Below are 19891 nucleotides of genomic sequence, written 5' to 3'. Positions count from 1 at the left end.
TAGCCATGTGGTAAAGCAAACATCTTCAGACAAGAGAACAGATTGGCAATCTTGTCACAATGTCAAAGGTCTCCCTCCTGTGATTTCCAATGACTGCTAAATAAATCTTGAGCTCTAATTGCAAACACCCTTATGATTCAACGCTTAAAGTACTCCAATACTGCCTGGGGACTCCCATAAGCATTATTTTCTAGCGAGCAGCAACAAATGAAACATTTACATTTTTTCCAGCGTGCAGCCAGGCTTGGCGTTTCCTGTGTTTAAGAGCCAAGACGCTGGCCTCGGGGGAGGCCTCCCCTTCAGACAAATGAATCCCTCCGAGAGGTAGAGGCTGAATGGTGACTATAAAACTCATTTGTTCCTCCAATAATGAGGAATGACTTAGAACCCCCCATCCCCATCCTTCCATCACCACTCCTGTCATGGCAACGGGGACGTTTCCATGGTGACCCCCTCATCTCCTCTCATCGCTTCCTCCTCTCACCTGAACGCCTCGCGGAGTGCCCCACGTTCGCTCAAAGTTGTGTGCTTGATGTCGTCGAAGTTGTTCTCCAACTTGACGCAGCTCTAGAGAGAGAGAGAGAGAGAGAGAGAGAGAGAGAGAGAGAGAGAGAGAGAGAGAGAGAGAGAGAGAGAGAGAGAGAGAGAGAGAGACAGGGAGAGAGACAGAGACAGAGAGAGAGAGAGAGAGAGATAGACAGACAGACAGACAGACAGACAGACAGACAGACAGACAGACAGACAGACAGACAGACAGACAGACAGACAGACAGACAGACAGACAGACAGACAGACAGACAGACAGACAGACAGACAGACAGACAGACAGACAGACAGACAGACAGACAGACAGACAGACAGACAGACAGACAGACAGACAGACAGACAGACAGACAGACAGACAGACAGACAGACAGACAGACAGACAGACAGACAGACAGACAGACAGACAGACAGACAGACAGACAGACAGACAGACAGACAGACAGACAGAGAGAGAGAGAGAGAGAGAGAGAGAGAGAGAGAGAGAGAGAGAGAGAGAGAGAGAGAGAGAGAGAGAGAGAGAGAGAGAGAGAGAGATTCTATATTAAATACTGTAGCATGATGAGATGACGAGTCCATCCTTTAAAACAGAGCCATGAAAATACTATAACAGCTGAATACATTCTAAACTAATACATTACCATAGAGATTAACTAAGATTTATATATATGACCTTTTAGGGGGATTAGACCACTGAGTAATGCACTATAGCTACAGACCTCTTATAAATTCCCTGTTTCAAATAAGGAGGATTAATTTGTGCTATTTAACATAGTAACGCGACACGGTTTACATTATCTGGGGGGATTTTATTGAGATCCATTTTATAACGTATACAAAGTTCACCATAAGCTGTTTCCTTTATTTAATAGCCTAATACAGTTCAGGCCCAGACTCAGTTCACTGACTTAATCCTCTTAATGATGCACAATGGGAGAAAAGACTGGAGAGAGAAACCATTCAAGTAAATACAGCCATCACAGTAGGCCCATTTTTGATTAAAGAGCAGGGAGAAGTTTGTGTAGGGAGTGGAGAGGAGTTGCATAGGGAGTGGGGTGGGAGACTTTATAAAGCTAATGCATATATAATTTTAATTCTCCTGCCTCCTACCATTAAAAACACCGGAGGCTCTCGGGTAATTGATATGTACAGTGCCTAGTGAAAGTCTACACACCCCTTGCACAGTCTTCACATTTTGCTGCCTTAAATTTAAAAAGGGATCAAATGACATGTTTTTCCCCCTACTGATCTACATTTACATTTTAGTCATTTAACAGACGCTCTTATCCAGAGCGACTTACAGTAGAGTGCATACATTTTACATACTGAGACAAGGATATCCCTACCGGCCAAACCCTCCCTAACCCGGACGACGCTATGCCAATTGTGCGTCGCCCCACGGACCTCCCGGTTGCGGCCGGCTGCGACAGAGCCTGGGCGCGAACCCAGCCCAGGCGCGAACCCAGTCTCTGGTGGCGCAGCTAGCACTGCGATGCAGTGCCCTAGACCACTGCGCCACCCGGGAGACCGATCTACACAACATACTCCACATTCTCAAAGTAAATGATGTTATAGAAAAAAATATTGAATATTTTGAATAATATTCTACCGACTTTGCAACTCTTAGCGCAACATACAGTGCATTCAGAAAGTATTCAGGCCCCTTGACTTTTTCCACATTTTGTTCTAAAATGTATTAAATAAAAAAATATCCTCATCAGTCCACACAAGATACCCCATAATACCGAAGCGAAAGCACGTTTTTAGATTTTTTTTGAAATGTATTACAAATAAAAAACAGAAATACCTTATTTACATAAGTATTCAGACAATTTGCTATAAGACTCGAAATTGAGCTCAGGTGCATCCTGTTTCCATTGATCATCCTTGAGATGTTTCTACAACTTGATTGGAGTCCACCCTTGGTAAATTCAATTGATTGGACATGATTTGGAAAGGCTCACACCTGTCTATATAAGGTCCCACAGTTGACAGTGCATGTCAGAGCAAAAAACAAGTTCGAAGGAATTCTCCGTAGAGCTCCGAGACCGGATTGTATCGAGCCACAGATCTGGGGAAGGGTACCAATCAATTTCTGCAGGGTTGAAGTTGGCCTCCATCATCTATCCTTCTTAAATGGAAGAAGTTTGGATCAACCAAGACCCTTCCTAGAGCTGGCTGCTTGTCCAAACTGAGCAATCAAGGGAAGAAGGGCCTTGGTCAGGGAGATGACCAAGAACCCCATGGTCACTCTGACTGAGCTCCAGAGTTCCTCTGTGGAGATGGGAGAACCTTTCAGGACAACCATCTCTGCAGCACTCTACCAATCAGGCCTTTATGGTAGAGTGGCCAGACGGAAGCCGCTCCTCAGTGAAAGGCACATGACAGCCCAGCTCTGGTCTGATGAAACCAAGATTGAACTCTTTGGCCTGAATGCCAAGCGTCATGTCTGGAGGAAACCTGCCAACATCCATGCCTGAAGCATGGTGGCAGCAGCATCATGCTGTGGGGATGTTTTTCAGTGGCAGGGACTGGGAGACTAGTCAGGGTCAAGGGAAATAATAACGGAGCAAAGTGCAGAGAGATCCTTTATGAAAACCTGCTACAGAGCGCTCAGAACCTCAGACTGGGGCACAGTTTCACCTTCCAACAGGACAACGACCCTAAGCACACAGCCAAGACAACGCAGGACTGGCTTCGGGACAAGTCTCTGAATGTCCTTGAGTGGCCCAGCTGGAGCCGGGACTTGAACCCGATCTAACATCTCTGGAGAGATCTGAAAATAGCTGTGAAGCAACGCTCCCCATCCAACCTGACAGAGCTTGAAAGGATCTGCAGAGAAGAATGGGAGAAACTCCCCAAATACAGTTGTGCCAATCTTGTTGTGTCATACCCAAGAAGACTCGAGGCTGTCATCGCTGCCAAAGGTGCTTCAACAAGGTACTGAGTGAAGGGTCTGAATACTTATGTAAATGGGATTTTTCAGTTAAAATCTGGTCTGCTGGGTCTGCTTGTCACCAGCAGGGACTGAGGAGTTTGTTCGGAGCAAAATAAATAAGAAAGGAGCAAAGCCCAGATAAATCCCCCTAAGTCTTCTGAAGACCTAACCCTGGGATAGAAGTTTATTACACACATTTGAATGCCAAAGAGGTGTGGAGTGTTCCTGAATGGTCCAGACTCCGCCCTGACTTAAATCTGCAAACAAGATTTGAATATTGCTGTCCATCAATGATTCCCGACCAACTGAGCTTGAGGAATTTTGATTAAAACAATGGACATACAGTGAGGTCCGAAATGATTGACACCCTTGATAAAGATGAGTAAAAATGACTGTATATCATTCACATACTGAGCTGTATTGTATGCAACAAATGAAAGTGAAATTCAAATCAAATCAAATGTTATGTCACATGAGCCGAATACAACATGGGGTAGACCTTACCGTGAAATCCTTACTTACAAGCCCTTAACCATCAATGCAGTTTAAAGAAAAATAAGAGTGAAGAAAAATATTTACTACATAAACGAAAGAAAAAAATAAAAGAGCAACAATAAAATAACAATAACGAGGCTGTATACAGGGGGTACCGAGTCAATGTGCGGGGTTACAGGTTAGTTGAGGTAATATGTACATATAGGTAAGGGTAAAGTGACGATCAAATCAAATTTTATTTGTCACACGCGCCGAACACAATAGGTGTAGACCTTACCGTGAAATGCTTACTGACGAGCCTTTAACCAACAATGCAGTTCAAGAAATGGAGTTAAGAAAATATTTACTAAATATTAAAATTATATTATTTTATACTAATACAATTGCTTGGAGAAAGAGACTTTGTTTAACAAGTAATATAATATTTTTTGCGAAAAGGTAGGGGTCAAAATGAATGACACCCCTGTTTTCAATACCTTTCAATACCTCACCTTGTGAGGATAATGGCACTGAGCCTTTTTCTAAAATGTTATATGAGTTGGAGAACACGTTGGGAGGGATCGTAGACCATTCCTCCCTACAGAATCATCCCAGATCCTTGATGTCATTCGTCTGCGCTTATGGACTGCCCTCTTCAATTCAAACCACAGGTTTTCAATGGATTTCAAGTCCCGAGAACGAGATTGCCACTGCAAAATGTTGATTTTGTGACCAATTAAACATTTCTTTGTGGATTTTGATGTGTTCTTGGGGTGGTTGTGTTGCTGGAAGATCCACTTGCGGCCAAGTTTCAGCCTCCTGGCAGAGGCAACCAGGTTTTTGGATAACATATCCTGATACTGGGTAGAGTTCATGATGTCGTTGACCTCAGCAAAGGCCCCAGGACCAGTTGAAGGAAAATAGACCCATAACATCAAAGCTCCACCACCATATTTTACAGTATGTATGGGGTTCTTTTCTGCTCATGCATTCTCATTTCAAACCCACCACTGGCGGGCGTGGCCAAAGAGCTCTATTTTCATGTCGTCCAACAAATGTTAACACCTGGCGTTTGCTAAACGGCATTGTCACTTGGATATGAACCGGTGCTCTGGTCAGATGACATGAAAATAGAGCTCACTATGTTGCTCTAAGATGAGTTTTTTGGATGGTAGAATGATATTTCAAATGATTCACAGCTGTATTGGCTGCCAAAGGTGCTTCACCACGTATAAACTCAAGGGTGTGAAGACATACGCAATCAATACATCCTCATTTAGTATTTGTAAGGCGATAGGAAAATGTTCTATAACTGTTCACTTTAGAAATGTGGAGTAGGTTGTGCAGATCGAATGGGGGAAAAAATCGAATTTAATCCTTTGTTAGATTGAATTTTAAGGCAGAGAAATGTGAAGACTGTGCAAGGGGTGTGTAGACTTTCACTAGCGACTGTTATTTTAAATGCATACACGTTTTTCCCCCTACCCCACATTCAAAGTGTAACATATTGAGCTTTGTCGTGGTGCTGCTGGGAATAATATTAAAAGCTGCATTAACAGTACTTAAATTGTGATTATTATATTGTGTTTGTGCTTTAGGATGAACTAATAATAACGTGTTTGGAAAAATCAACACAAAAAACACTCCATATGTTCCCGTTCTAGCGGCTTGCTGCTCTCGCTCCCTCATTCCCTTCCCTCAGGGAACCCATATTAGTCTGCATATTGTAATCAGCTGTTTTGGTCCTGCTATTGCTGTGCTATCCTGTAATGGCAGGTGGAAATTTTCTTCCCATGTGCAATTACCTTTCCACCCCCCAATCAACCTTGCCCTCTGACCTCTTGGATAACACAATGAATACACTGCCAGTCTGCCTTAATAGAATTAGCCCTTACAAAACCAACACCTCTGTGACATCTTGCCCGGGGGGTTACAAAGAGGCACAAGCTTTTCATTAAAAAAAACCCTTGCCAATGCCAATTTAGCATGTTGAGAGTGAAGTGCGGTGGACAGCTGAAAAGGCTGTAATGTTTATGATTTAGGACTTGATTCTGTAAAGTCTTCTAACATGTTAGCCGAGCTCATTTGTGCTATACAATACAATATACTGTAATTACATTTCCAATTACAACCGCGAGCACAGGTCGCCACTGGGAGAACCATTGACATTTTCACTGAAATTACCAGTGTTGCATTTATAGTCTGCAAAGGATTTGTCTAATCCAACATCTAGAGACCCTATTATTAATAATTAGACAAAATGCTTAGTGTTGGGAATTGCCAACATAATATAAGCATCTTATTAATATGGGTTCTCTGGAAACGAGATTGTTCTAATAAATAAAACAATCGCCACATGGCAGAGGGGAAAAGCATAAGAAAAATTGCATTTGAAAATGGTTTTGAGCCTTGACTGAGGCTGGAGCTATGAGACGATAAGCAGAGGAAATGTGCAATATTTAACCGATTTAGGGCAGCAGCTGCTGGGTATGGTCTTTCTGATTCATGTCCCATTAAAGCTGATACTTCAGGATGTTGATAGGCACTCCAAAATATTTCAATGAGGACTGAAGAGGGAAGCGTGACATTAAGAATGATTGAGATATGAATGTAACTACATCATAGGATCAGAGCTTTTTTCTCACTAAGTGACCTCTCCAGAAAAAAACTTTGGGCCCTAGTTATTTTTCCTGGGCCTACAGTTTTTCTGGGGTCGGTCACAGGGTCAGGAAAAATGTCTGGCCCTAGAGATGAACATGGAGCATAATGAAAAACAGTTTGTATAGAGGAAGGAAAGATGGCAGACTTACATCACAGCTCTTCTCTGGGTTTCTCTTCCAGTGTTTCCTTTCTGTCTTCTTGGCGCCCGTTGAGTGGATGGCAGCGTGGGTCTGCACCCTCGGGTTCAGAGACAGGATACTCTGTGGCACATTGAACATGGCTCATTAACACAGGGCGGCTTATTGACCCAACACACTATTGTGAAATAGACAATTCGTGTCTATTTCTGATTCGTGTCTGATCACAATAAGCTGTGAGAGTGGGTTGCAACACCACAAGGGTCTCAGTATTGAGTGGGTTTGAGTGTAGTACATGTGAGGAAATGCAGGTTATATTGGAAGAAACAGAGACGTAAAAAGGAGAGAGCATTGAGGCACATAGGAATTGTTTTAGGCCGAATCGTTAATGGTAAGAAGGATTTTTTTGTGTGTTTTAGTATAGCATACAGTGGGGCAAAAAAGTATTTAGTCAGCCACCAATTGTGCAAGTTCTCCCACTTAAAAAGATGAGAGAGGCCTGTAATTTTCATCATAGGTACACTTCAACTATGACAGACAAAATGAGAAGAAAAAAAATCCAGAAAATCACATTGTAGGATTTTTTATGAATTTATTTGCAAATTATGGTGGAAAATAAGTATTTGGTCAATAACAAAAGTTTATCTCAATACTTTGTTATATACCCTTTGTTGGCAATGACAGAGGTCAAACGTTTTCTGTAAGTCTTCACAAGGTTTTGACACACTGTTGCTGGTATTTTGGCCCATTCCTCCATGCAGATCTCCTCTAGAGCAGTGATGTTTTGGGGCTGTTGCTGGGCAACACGGACTTTCAACTCCCTCCAAAGATGTTCTATGGGGTTGAGATCTGGAGACTGGCTAGGCCACTCCAGGACCTTGAAATGCTTCTTACGAAGCCACTCCTTCGTTGCCCGGGCAGTGTGTTTGGGATCATTGTCATGCTGAAAGACCCAGCCACGTTTCATCTTCAATGTCCTTGCTGATGGAAGGAGGTTTTCACTCAAAATCTCACGATACATGGCCCCATTCATTCTTTCCTTTACAAGGATCAGTCGTCCTGGTCCCTTTGCAGAAAAACAGCCCCAAAGCATGATGTTTCCACCCCCATGCTTCACAGTAGGTATGGTGTTCTTTGGATGCAACTCAGCATTCTTTGTCCTCCAAACACGACGAGTTGAGTTTTTACCAAAAAGTTATATTTTGGTTTCATCTGACCATATGACATTCTCCCAATCTTCTTCTGGATCATCCAAATGCTCTCTAGCAAACTTCAGACAGGCCTGGACATGTACTGGCTTAAGCAGGGGGACACGTCTGGCACTGCAGGATTTGAGTCCCTGGCGGCGTAGTGTGTTACTGATGGTAGGCTTTGTTACTTTGGTCCCAGCTCTCTGCAGGTCATTCACTAGGTCCCCCCGTGTGGTTCTGGGATTTTTGCTCACCGTTCTTGTGATCATTTTGACCCCACGGGGTGAGATCTTGCGTGGAGCCCCAGATCGAGGGAGATTATCAGTGGTCGTGTATGTCTTCCATTTCCTAAAAATTGCTCCCACAGTTGATTTCTTCAAACCAAGCTGCTTACCTATTGCAGATTCAGTCTTCCCAGCCTGATGCAGGTCTACAATTTTGTTTCTGGTGTCCTTTGACAGCTCTTTGGTCTTGGCCATAGTGGAGTTTGGAGTGTGACTGTTTGAGGTTGTGGACAGGTGTCTTTTATACTGATAACAAGTTCAAACAGGTGCCATTAATACAGGTAACAAGTGGAGGACAGAGGAGCCTCTTAAAGAAGAAGTTACAGCGCTGTGAGAGCCAGAAATCTTGCTTGTTTGTAGGTGACCAAATACTTATTTTCCACCATAATTTGCAAATAAATTCATTAAAAATCCTACAATGTGATTTTCTGGATTTCTTTTTCTCATTTTGTCTGTCATAGTTGAAGTGTACCTATGCTGAAAATTACAGGCCTCTCTCATATTTTTAAGTGGGAGAACTTGCACAATTGGTGGCTGACTAAATACTTTTTTGCCCCACTGTATGTTTACCTTTAGGCTACATGTTTATATGTAGAGAAAATGTCAATTTCTACTCTCTAAAGTAATCATAAAGTAAATCATTTTAAAATGTGGCCTGTGACACTTTGCTTCTTGAAAGTCCAATATCTTGAAACTTGACTGCTGACATGCAAAATATTATGGGACTGTATCAACAGTGGACTAATACAAAAATACTCAAAGATAGTTCTTTAATGGATTTTCCCTTTAACACTGATTGTGCTAAAACACCATCGGATTGTGATATCAACCTGTATTAATTACACAACACATTCATCTAATCCATAATTCACAAGCAGGCAAATGCATCGTGAAACAAGACCCACATTGAGGCTGAGTACTAGATTCTCATCCTGTGAGGTAACTTTCTCTGACACACATTGCCCATTGATTCACGGTTGCCAGTCAAATGATCATGGTATGAGCAAGTCTTTCAAGATGGACACAAATGTAGAGCAGGGTCCTCTGTTCAGATGGCAAACACAATTAACAGCCAAGCTAACTGAGGGAGAGGAGGGAAATGGGGGGGCATAAACAGAAAAGGAAACAGCCATCACTGGCACACTAATACTCATTTCATGCTCTTTGTAGGGTAAAGGGGAACCATGTCTGCATTAGTTTCAGTACCCACGACTAGCACAATCAGATAAAGGGAAGAACAGAAAGGCCAAGCGCAAATTGAAATGAGCCCCCTTTGGTCCTGGTGCTGAACTGAGACTTGAAGGCAGCTTGTGAGGTGGGTGCCAGCTGGATAATACCATTAAAGCTTGAAACACAAAGCAAGCAGATCCAAGATGTCATTCAACAGAGACCCGCATACCAATGAACATGGATGAATGCCCTACAGCTCTCAGTACGTTTATAAGTAGAGTGTAAATTGTGGTACGCTGTTATCAAATGTTTCAGAACTAACTTTTTTGTCTTGTCAATATTTGAGTATTTTTCAGGTAATGACACAAACAACAACAATAAAACGGGGCTGCTATCTGCAAGTTATTTTTTTTCTTAGGTTTCAGTGGGGGAATGAACAGGTCAGCCAGACCTGAAGCAACAATTTGCACTTCAGTGAGAAACTGATTTTCTATCGCGCACAGTGAATCTATTATTAAAACCACTATCAATGTATGTAAGGGAAGTATAGAGAGTACACTCTGTATTCAGCCTATGGTCCAGTGCCTGTTGTGTGGAAACAGTTGTATTATTTTGAGATGCGGAGCATTTGTGGTATTCTTTATCAGACTTTGCCTATGATTCAAGTTTCATTCATTTCTATAGTTAGGCTACACCCTAAAAACACCAGAAAATGAACCAAGTACAGTTCTAAAAATAGCTTTCATTAATATTATATGATATTGATAACAGCCCTCTATTTTATTCAAGAATAAGAATACATTATCAAACAAATCATTTGGGGAAGTGTCTTGCTATGCCTTTAGGGTAGAGAAAACCATTCCCGCAGGAGGCTTCCAGATATAATTTTAAACACGATTATATTCTCCTTTCCTCGCAGTCCTCTGAGGAGCAGTGGAGGCTGACTTTATCAGTCTCCACTGATCACACCCAGCACCCACATCACTAATTCCACAGAGTCAGTAAAAATCACAATCACACACTGCAGAAATTAGGAAGCGATGTCAGCCGTTTAGCAGTGGTATTTAAACTCTGGACTGCTGATGTTTCGGCCATTGAGAGGCTTGAAGTCACCAGTCGGCCATATTGGCACTCCACAATAGGAGCAGTCCTCCATAGGACTGAATGGAATTCTACAGTATTTCAATTAAATACGAAGTTGGGGAAACACGTGTGGACCTGAATTGCGATAACTGCAGTGGCCAAAACAATAACAAGTTTGTGCTCTGGTATTGTGCCTGGTGGACCATGCACAAGCTCCACCACAGTCTGGACCTTCACTTCCTGATCACAGGCCACACCAAGTTTGCCCCTGACTGGTGCTTCGGCCTCATCAAGCAGCGCTTCAGAAAGACCAGAGTGAACATTGTCTGAGATTGCTGGTGTTGTGAAGGACAGCACTGTGACAGGGGTCAACATCCCACAGCTGGTTGGACTGGAGGATGGTACGGTGCTGGTGGAAAGCGATGGCTGGCTACAACACTCCGTACTTCAGGCCGCTGCCACAGATCAAGCAGTACCAGCACTTCAGGTGAAAATCATTTTCATTGCATTGCATGAGGTTATTCTTCTAATCTAAACTTGTGAGTTGAATTGATGTTGTGCAGGGTTGTAATGTCTTCTGATGTTTTGTTGTTTTTATTCCCTGTTTTACAGCTTTGGAGCCTGGTGTTATTGTCGCCAAGGAGATTTTGGACTGTCGGGACCAGGTTTCAGCTGCTGCGCAACGCTGACATCCTTCCTCCCATAGATGGTCTGCCTGTACAAGCACCACCTGGACTGGACACAGCTAGACAAACATATCTTTTTGAGAAGATCAGGGAGTTTTGCAACGAAGTCGAGGGCAGGACAGAAACAGGCTCTCCGAATATAGATTCCCTTGTTCATTCGTGGTTTGGACGGACCAGTCATCAGCACTATCTGCAGTGCCTCTATTCAAATGACTCTCCTAACACGTAAGTTGCTACTACAATTTATTTTTGTTATCCTGCTGCTCAGCCACTTTACCCCTGATTTTATGCATATACAGTAACTACATCGTCTATCACTGATATCGTTATTGATATTGTTCTTGTACATACTGTATATTTTATTTTGACATGATCTATCTCTGATGTTGCTATTATGCAAGTAACCATTTGGCTGTACCGTTTAAACCTTCTGTAGAGACCCATCCACTTAGCAAGACTTATAAATATAAAATGAATATTGATATGTGTGGTCGTAACATGATTTTGTGACATACCACAACAATATCAAGTGTCCACCACATGAATATATGGCGCATGCATTTGTTTATGTACTGTACATGTGCACCTCACTCAGGTTTCAACTCAGGTTGCATGGCCTTAACTTATGTATGGAATACTATGTGATAAGTGCGTGTGTAACAGTATATAAAGTATGCTAATGTACTGGTGTGAAGGCATTTGGGCGGTGGTCAAATACTTTAAAGTACTACTTAAGGTTTTTTGGGGGGGTATCTGTACATTACTATTTATATTTTTGGCAACTTTTACTTTTACTTCACTACATTCCGAAAGAAAATAATGTACTTTTTACTCCATACAATTTCCCTGACACACAAAAGTACTCGTTACATGTTGACAGGAAAATTGTCCAATTCACACACTTGTCAAGAGAACATCCCTACTGCATCTGATCTGGCAGACTCACTAAACACAAATGCTTAGTTTGTAAATTATGTCTGAGTGTTGGAGTGTGCCCCTGGCTATCAGTCAATAAAAAAAGAGAGAAAATAATTGTGCCGTCTGGTTTAATATAAGTAATGATTTATACTTTTACTCAAGTATGACAATGTAATACTTTTTCCACCACTGGATGTGACTGGAGGTTACAGCATTTCTTTCACATGACCCATCAATTTAGACAAGTGTGTCTGGGTAAGCGTCATCTAATATTTATCAAATATTTCTATCTGAACACTTTCTGTTTACCTGGAATTTTTCCTTATTGTAGACTACTTCCACTTTTAGTCTTAATCTTTACTTCACTCCTCACTGTTTAGCACATGACCTCATGTGAATCCATAAAGAGATGGGTGGGGCTGGCTTAAGAGGGTGTGAACAATGCTGGATAGGTGTAGACAAAGGAGAGTTCTCCAGTAGGTACCAAAACATTCAAATGCCCTTTTCTCAAAGGTGAGTTGACAACTGTATCAACTTTCAAAGCAGAATTACTTTTCCATTGTTCCTCAAAAATGTTGTGTATGATATACCATTTTGTAGCTCTGAGTCTCTATTTTTATCCAATGTAAAACATTTTACTGCATAAGACCGAATCCAGTTGGTGAGTCACATATATAGTACCAGTCAAAAGTTTGGACACACCTACTCATTCAAGGGTTTTTCTTATTTTTTATTTATTACATTGTAGAATAATAGTGAAGACATCAAAACTACGAAACAACACAAATGGAATCAATTAGTAAACAAAAAAGTGTTAAACAAAATAAAATATTTTCAATTTTAGATTCTTCAAAGTAGCCACCCTTTGCCTTGATGACAGCTTTGCACATTCTTGGCATTCTCTCAACCAGCTTCATGAGTCTTGAACAGTCTTGAAGGTGTTCCCACATATGCTGAGCACTTGTTGGCTGCTTTTCATTCACTCTGCGGTCCAACTCATCCCAAACCATCTCAATTGGGTTGAGGTTGGGTGATTGTGGAGGGAAGGTCATCTGATGCAGCACTCCATCACTCTCCTTCTTGGTCAAATAGCCCATGGGTCATTGTCGTGTTGAAAGAGAAATGATAGTCTCACTAAGTGCAATCCAGATGGCATGGCGTATCGGTGCAGAATGTTGTGGTTGCCATGCTGGTTAAGTGTGCCTTGAATTCTAAATTAAATCACTGACAGTGTCTCCAGCAAAGCACCCCCACACCCTCACACCTCCTCCTCCATGCTTCACAGTGGGAATCACACATGTGGAAATCATCCAATCATCTACTCTGTGTCTCATGAAGACATGGCGGATGGAAACAAAAATCTCAAATTTGGACCCATCAGACCAAAGTACAGATTTCCACCAGTCTAATGTCCATTGCTCGTGGATCTTAGCCCAAGAAAGTCTCTTCTTCTTATTGGTCGTTTAGTAGTGGTTTCTTTGCAGAAATTCGACCATGAAGGCCTGATTCACACAGTCTCCTCTGAGCAGTTGATGTTGAGTTGTGTCTGTTACTTGAACTCTGTAAAGTATTTATTTGGGCTGCAATTTCTGATGTGCAGTCTACTCTAATGAACTTATCCTCTGCAGCAGAGGTAACTCTGGGTCTTCCTTTCCTGTGACAGTCCTCATGAGAGCCAGTTTCATCATAGCTCTTGATGGTTTTTGTGACTGCACTTGAAGAAACGTTCAAAGTTCTTGACATTTTCCAGATTGACTGACCTTCATGTCTTAAAGTAATGATGGACTGTCGTTTCTCTTTGCTTATTTGAGCTGTTCTAGCGATAATATGGACTTGGTCTTTTACCAAATAGGGCTATCTTCTGTTTACCACCCCCACACCTTCTCACAACACAACTGACTGGCTCAAACGCACTAAGGAGGAAAGAAATTCCACAAATGAACTTTTAACAAGGCACACCTGTTCCAGGTGACTACCTCATGAAGCTGGTTGAGAGAATGCCAAGAGTGTGCAAGGTTGTCATCAAGGCAATGTGTGGCTACTTTGAAGAATCTCAAAAATAAAACATCTTTTGAGTTGTTTAACACTGTTTTGGTTACTACATGATTCCATATGTGCTACTTCATAGTTTTGATGTCTTCACTATTATTCTACAAAATAGCAAAATAAAGAAAAACCCTGAGTAGGGGTGTGTGTGTTGGCGGGGGGGAGGGGGGGGGGGGGGGGCTCAACACTGCGCCCCCTATAAGTAATTTAGTGTATATATAAGTCATTGTTCACTCATAGGTATAGCCCACATACAGTCAGAGATAATTTTAGTAGGACACCAATGATCCTAGTAATAGGCTATTGCATCATGAAACTGAGGGGGTATGAAGAATAACACAGTGCAAACAAAGAGCTCTGTCAGTCTCCCTCCAATTTCCCACAATGCCATTTTGAATAGCATCATACTTCAAACAAACTTGACTAAGGTCTCAGAATGCCCAGAGATCAGTAGAAGAGACCCCAGCCACTCCCTCAGAGATTCTAGTCTTTCATAAAAGTAACATATTTCCTCCCCGGAGCTGGATAGTTAAACATCAGCTGGCAATTCACTGTCTTATTGCTCTGTGTCTTCACCTGGAAATCGATAGATGAATTTCCACATATTGATCCGCCATGGGTGAGATAAAGCAACAGTATCCTACTGCACTGGAGGCATTCAGCAATATTAATTCAGTTCCAACATCTGATGCAGTGATACAGGTTATGGAGAGTGTAGGCTGTCCTCCTTGGGTTCATCCCTGAATATCGCTGTATTTAACTAGAATGGGGAAATTAAATCTAACAAAATCGCACAACTAAAGGCCGTGGTCCCAGGCCAAAGGCCCAATTCGATTGAAACCAGCTTATAGGCTAAAGCAACATAGCATTTCTCGCCTAGGGGGAGAAAGCATGCTTGAATCAATATTAAGTTTGTTCTCTCCAGTTGCACATAGTAAAATATAGTGGCTCTATTATTGTAAATATACTCTCTCAAATTGCAAGAAAAAGAACATGATTGTGATTGGCTAACTGTCCCAGTCAAGGGGACCTTATCTTGCATGAGGAGGAGGGCTGAGTTGAGGGTGGGAAGCGTTGCGGGGTAGAAGTTCAGAGCACCACACGTTCCTGACCTCACAAGCTGGGCCAGAGGGTGCTTAAACACACTATACCGGGAGGAGGAGAAGGGCTGTCACCTGTGTTCAGGGGAATTATTTAACTAAAGGAAAAGGGGGCAGCAGAAGATGGACGATGTGTGATTTAGCTCACTGTTGGGCGAAGAGAGAGAGAGAGAGAGAGAGAGAGAGAGAGAGAGAGAGAGAGAGAGAGAGAGAGAGAGAGAGAGAGAGAGAGAGAGAGAGAGAGAGAGAGAGAGAGAGAGAGAGAGAGAGATAAGAAGATGGGTGGAGGAGTGGGAGAGATGGGGTGTGCCGGGGGGGGCAGTCTCGTGTTGGCAAGTCCTGGAATGATCTGTGACTTGCTGATTGATTAACAGAGCAATCAAGGTGAACTTACCCAGGAGCTACATTTGCTAGGCCATCTATTTACATGTCAGTGGTTCTTTGGCACTGCACACAATATAGAGCCACTGATTCCAATAGGTTAAAAGTTCTGCAATAGGTATAGCGAGATTAAGAGAAATAAGTTCATGTGTCAGGTAATCACCATGAAGAATCACATTTAAAAGGGATAAGAGGAGAATCATTGACAGAATCACTGTAAAACTTCCCAGCGAACAGTGAACGTTCCTGCAACAATTGTTTGGGTGCATTTCTAGAATGTGTTATCGGAACGTTCAAAGAGAAAATGTTACATCCATGTCATGGTACCATCCCTAGCTGGGAACATCTGTCTAATGAGAGACTGTTAGAAAACTATTTTGACCTTGTCAGAACGTCCCTACTAACAAGGTAAGCAGATAGTTTTTGGGGTCTTTATGGTGTCAAATCATGTTCAGACCTCTACAAACAGGTCAGCAGACACTTCATGACGATCACAACGCCACAATACGCCTGAAACAGAACATTCCAGGAAATCCAAATGTCCTCTTGGTTATTGTTGAAGAGATAAGATAAAGATTAGCTAGGCTATCGGTTCATGACCTCTTATCTCCAAGCACACTATGATGAAACGCCTGTGCATCCCGCCTGCATCACCTGAACCTGGACTAATATTCTCTCTTTTGGACTTATGCTCTTTGACAAATGTGTAAGTGAAGGTTTTACGTGCGTGATGTATGTGATAGATCCCCCTATAGCCCTATGCTATGCTTTACTCAAATGGTTAAATCACTGGGTTACATATCCTTGGGTTAAATATACAACACGTTATGGGTATAGTGTCATCGTTGCGATACATTATCAATGAATGGCATACAATACTCTGTACGACGGTAGAGGGATGTTGTGGAACGTTAAGCTTATACCGCAGTAGGCCGGCATTAAAAGTGTGGTATATATCACATGGATGATCACTCAGCTGGGGTATAAAACATGCAGTACCTCCAACACTTGTAGGATTATTCTAAGGGGTTTCATGCTTAGACTTACAGCCTTGATAGGAGAGCAACTCGTTAAAATCCTAGACGCTTGACACTGAGGCGGATGTCTGCGAGACACACGTTTCCTTGTCATCGTTTAAATGGGAATTTTTGGTGCCTATGTTGCCAATAGCCTGTCCCTGCACTTGACTTGATAGTCCTGTTCTGGAGGCTGGCCTGGCAGGGTTCAGGGCCAGACATAAAGTGTATAGACCTTTCTGTAAGCGGACACATTAATCTCATTTCTAACGAACACTGATGGCCATCCTAGACATTTTTAATGAATCCGTGAGCACACACAAAGGTGCACGTTTAGCTTTCTCACAAAGGCAGGATATTAAAACGAGACGTCTCCAGCGCAGCACAAGATGAATGGCCGGTTTAATTGCCCCGCAGACGGCCGTTATTATGACATTTAGTGAGGTATTTTCGACAGCTGACAGGAGTCATTTAGACCACGTCTTAAGCGCACCCTGACACAGCCAAGGTCACATGAGTGTTGTCATAACAGCCATTAATAGAAATGCTAATGGTGGCCGTCACTTACCCCGGCACACTCTCCATTCAAATGTCTTCAATAAAAGGAAGTCTACATGTCACCTAGGCAGAGGTGTAGGTATTGTCAAAGGATATTATGCATGCCCATCCACCAGCATGTCTTGGGTTGGTTTAATACAAGGATGTATTCAGTAATACCAGATATTATTGTATAAAGCTTATATTTTTTAGAGGTTATGTAGGCCTATGTCCCATCATTGATTACAGTATTTGCAAGGTGAGTCATACTAATTTACAAGCATTGATTATACTAGGCCTTCTTGTCAAATGGCAGATACAAAATATCCGTATTCCTGTTTTCTGTTGGTTCAGTCTACAGTTTTGCCTTTAGTAAAAGTGGCTTATGCATGGTGTTGATAAAAAAAAAATGTGTAGGCTACTGAATTAGTGGAATCCCCCATCGACTATTATTACAATGTTTAGGACAATTCTTAAAGCAACGGTTATTGTTTCGTAAATATTTTTTCCCCATCAAAATAGATAGGCATACTGCAATCCTGTAACTGGCTGCACATGCGCAGTCCATGGTGCTGAAACTTCAGTGGTAGCTACAGAATGATTGGCTAGTATGAGAAGGAAGAAGGAATTCTCGTGCTAGCCGATGAGAAGCTGTAGCATTGTAGCTGGTTTATTCATTTCTTTTTACAATTGCATTGCCTGAACAAGTGTGTGAGTCTATCACAGAAGGAAAAGACTGAAAGTAGTCGGCAAATTTCCGTGCAAAACTCGCATGGGCTCTCTTAGACTGAAGAAATGGTCTCGTGGTGTCACTTTATCTAGCACGTTGCTCAAAATAACACTACTTACTTAATTACTGACTTTATTGTCCCCATGGGGAATTTAGGTTGCAGTGTCATGTACACGATATACTGTTTTAAGGTAAGTTCTCTTTCTCCATGTAGCCTAAAAAAACAAGTCATAAAAAATCCCAAAGAAAAATACCTCCATAAATTGGCAAACGTGGAGAGTAGGCTAATTTGTAAATTCCTGCTAGCTGCTCCAATCCATCTAATTCTAGCGGTTTGCCAACCCAGATGTATTTACAACATGGCTCAAGCAGGTAGGCTAAACACTGCGCATAAAAAGTAAAGCAAAAAGACACCTCACTCCCAAAACCAGGGGTCGCAAATTGAGATTGCAAGTGAATAAAACAGATTAACAACTATAAAATCATGTACCTCAATGTCCGGAAGGTCTTTACTCAGCATGTTTCTCTTTGGTCATTTAGCTGTCAGGTAAAACTGAAACAAACCCTTCGGTTTGTGTGTTCAAAACTTCTCTTGTGCTCTGTAGTAGCTTATTACGGGAAGAAAAAAAGCAATCCAAAGAGCCAGACTATTCCATTCTCAGTCCGAATGCGCAGTCTGAAACATCAGATATTTATTTTAAAATGTGCATCCAGTTAAACACAGCTGCACATATGTTATCCATAAAGATTGCTGTGTTTCTTTGGACCAATAATAATTTTATTAGTTCGAAATGGTGGAGCCAGACATGTCGACACACTGATAAGGGAGTTTGAAAGGTTAAAGTTTGTTACGAGTCCATTAAGGTGAGAAGGGGGCACATAGCATGGATAACTGTTCTGCATCATGTTGAACTGTCAGCACGACCCCCCCCCCCCCCCCCCCCCACTGGGCAAAACACACACACACACACACACACACACACACACACACACACACACATACATATACATATACATATACATATACATACTAATACAAGTGGATGCTTTGTCCAGGGTCACATGTGCACCCACTGGGCAAAAACTGGTTGTTTCTGCGTCATTTCAACCCTAAAAGTAAATGTGATGACGTTCAAACAAGGTGGAAAACCTAAAGTAAGGGAATTTTGTCTTTTTCTCACCCAACTGTTAACCTAAATCCAATGACATGGTGACATGGTGAATTTACATTAGTTGACAACTCAACCAAAGGTAAATCCAAACTAGATGTTGGACTGACATCCGCTCCCAGGTGGTAGGCTACTGTAGGTTGCTGCATTGTTTGCTGCCTTTCACCGCCACGGTTTTCAAGGACAGTTGTGCAACCCTGGCCATGTGCAATAAAAGAGCTGTGATTTGTCTTTCAGCTGCAAACTAAGATATTGGAGGAAACACACTGTCCAGGGGCCTCATTTATAAACGTTACGCTCATTTATAGCGTAAATGTCACACTACATTTCTGCAGGCACCATTTCTGAAAAGTCTGCGCACATACAAAAATATTAGGAATTATACACTTGGCACACGTCATACCATACATGTATTTTTCTGGTTATAAATCAGACCGATCATAAAACTGTGGTGGGTGAATGAGAAAAACGCCCTGCATTTACCTTTTATGTTGACAATAATGTCATTTGCGGTATTATTTATTATTTATTTGCGGTATTATTTGGAACTATTGGCATTAGGCCACGGCATGCAAACAACTAATTGTTGTTCAATATGTAGTATATCAATAGATTACTGGGTTTCTATGTTCTGCCTTGGTATACGCTCTAAGATGAAATACGCAATGATGTCATGTTCCTATAGCACCACATGTAGCCTACCCAACTATTTCACATAAACTATCAGTCTATTTACTGTGTTGTTAGAATGTTTTACTCTTTAGCAGTAATGTATGCTGTATCTGGGAAAGGACTGTGTCAGTTTCTGAAAGAGAAAGCAAATGTTTT

At 41.9% G+C, this 19891-nt stretch overlaps 1 protein-coding gene across 2 annotated transcripts in view; it reads right to left on the bottom strand.

The window, feature by feature from the left end:
- Positions 1-18705, bottom strand: part of dpydb (dihydropyrimidine dehydrogenase b) — a 138264-nt gene extending 119559 nt beyond the window's left edge. For both annotated transcript variants that reach the window (XM_039003827.1, XM_039003828.1), the window contains exons 1-3: positions 18385-18705; positions 6766-6876; positions 485-567 (exon numbers count right to left, since the gene is read on the bottom strand). In XM_039003827.1, the coding sequence (XP_038859755.1) occupies positions 485-567; positions 6766-6876; positions 18385-18414 (224 nt within the window). In that variant the 5' untranslated portion in view covers positions 18415-18705. The remainder of the gene's footprint in view (positions 1-484; positions 568-6765; positions 6877-18384) is intronic.
- Positions 18706-19891: the final 1186 nt, after the last annotated feature.

Source organism: Salvelinus namaycush, chromosome 11 (assembly GCF_016432855.1).
Source record: "Salvelinus namaycush isolate Seneca chromosome 11, SaNama_1.0, whole genome shotgun sequence".
Taxonomy (NCBI): Eukaryota; Metazoa; Chordata; class Actinopteri; order Salmoniformes; family Salmonidae; genus Salvelinus; species Salvelinus namaycush.
The sequence above is the reverse complement of the archived record's forward strand: the minus strand, read 5'-3'. Positions and strand labels throughout refer to the sequence as shown.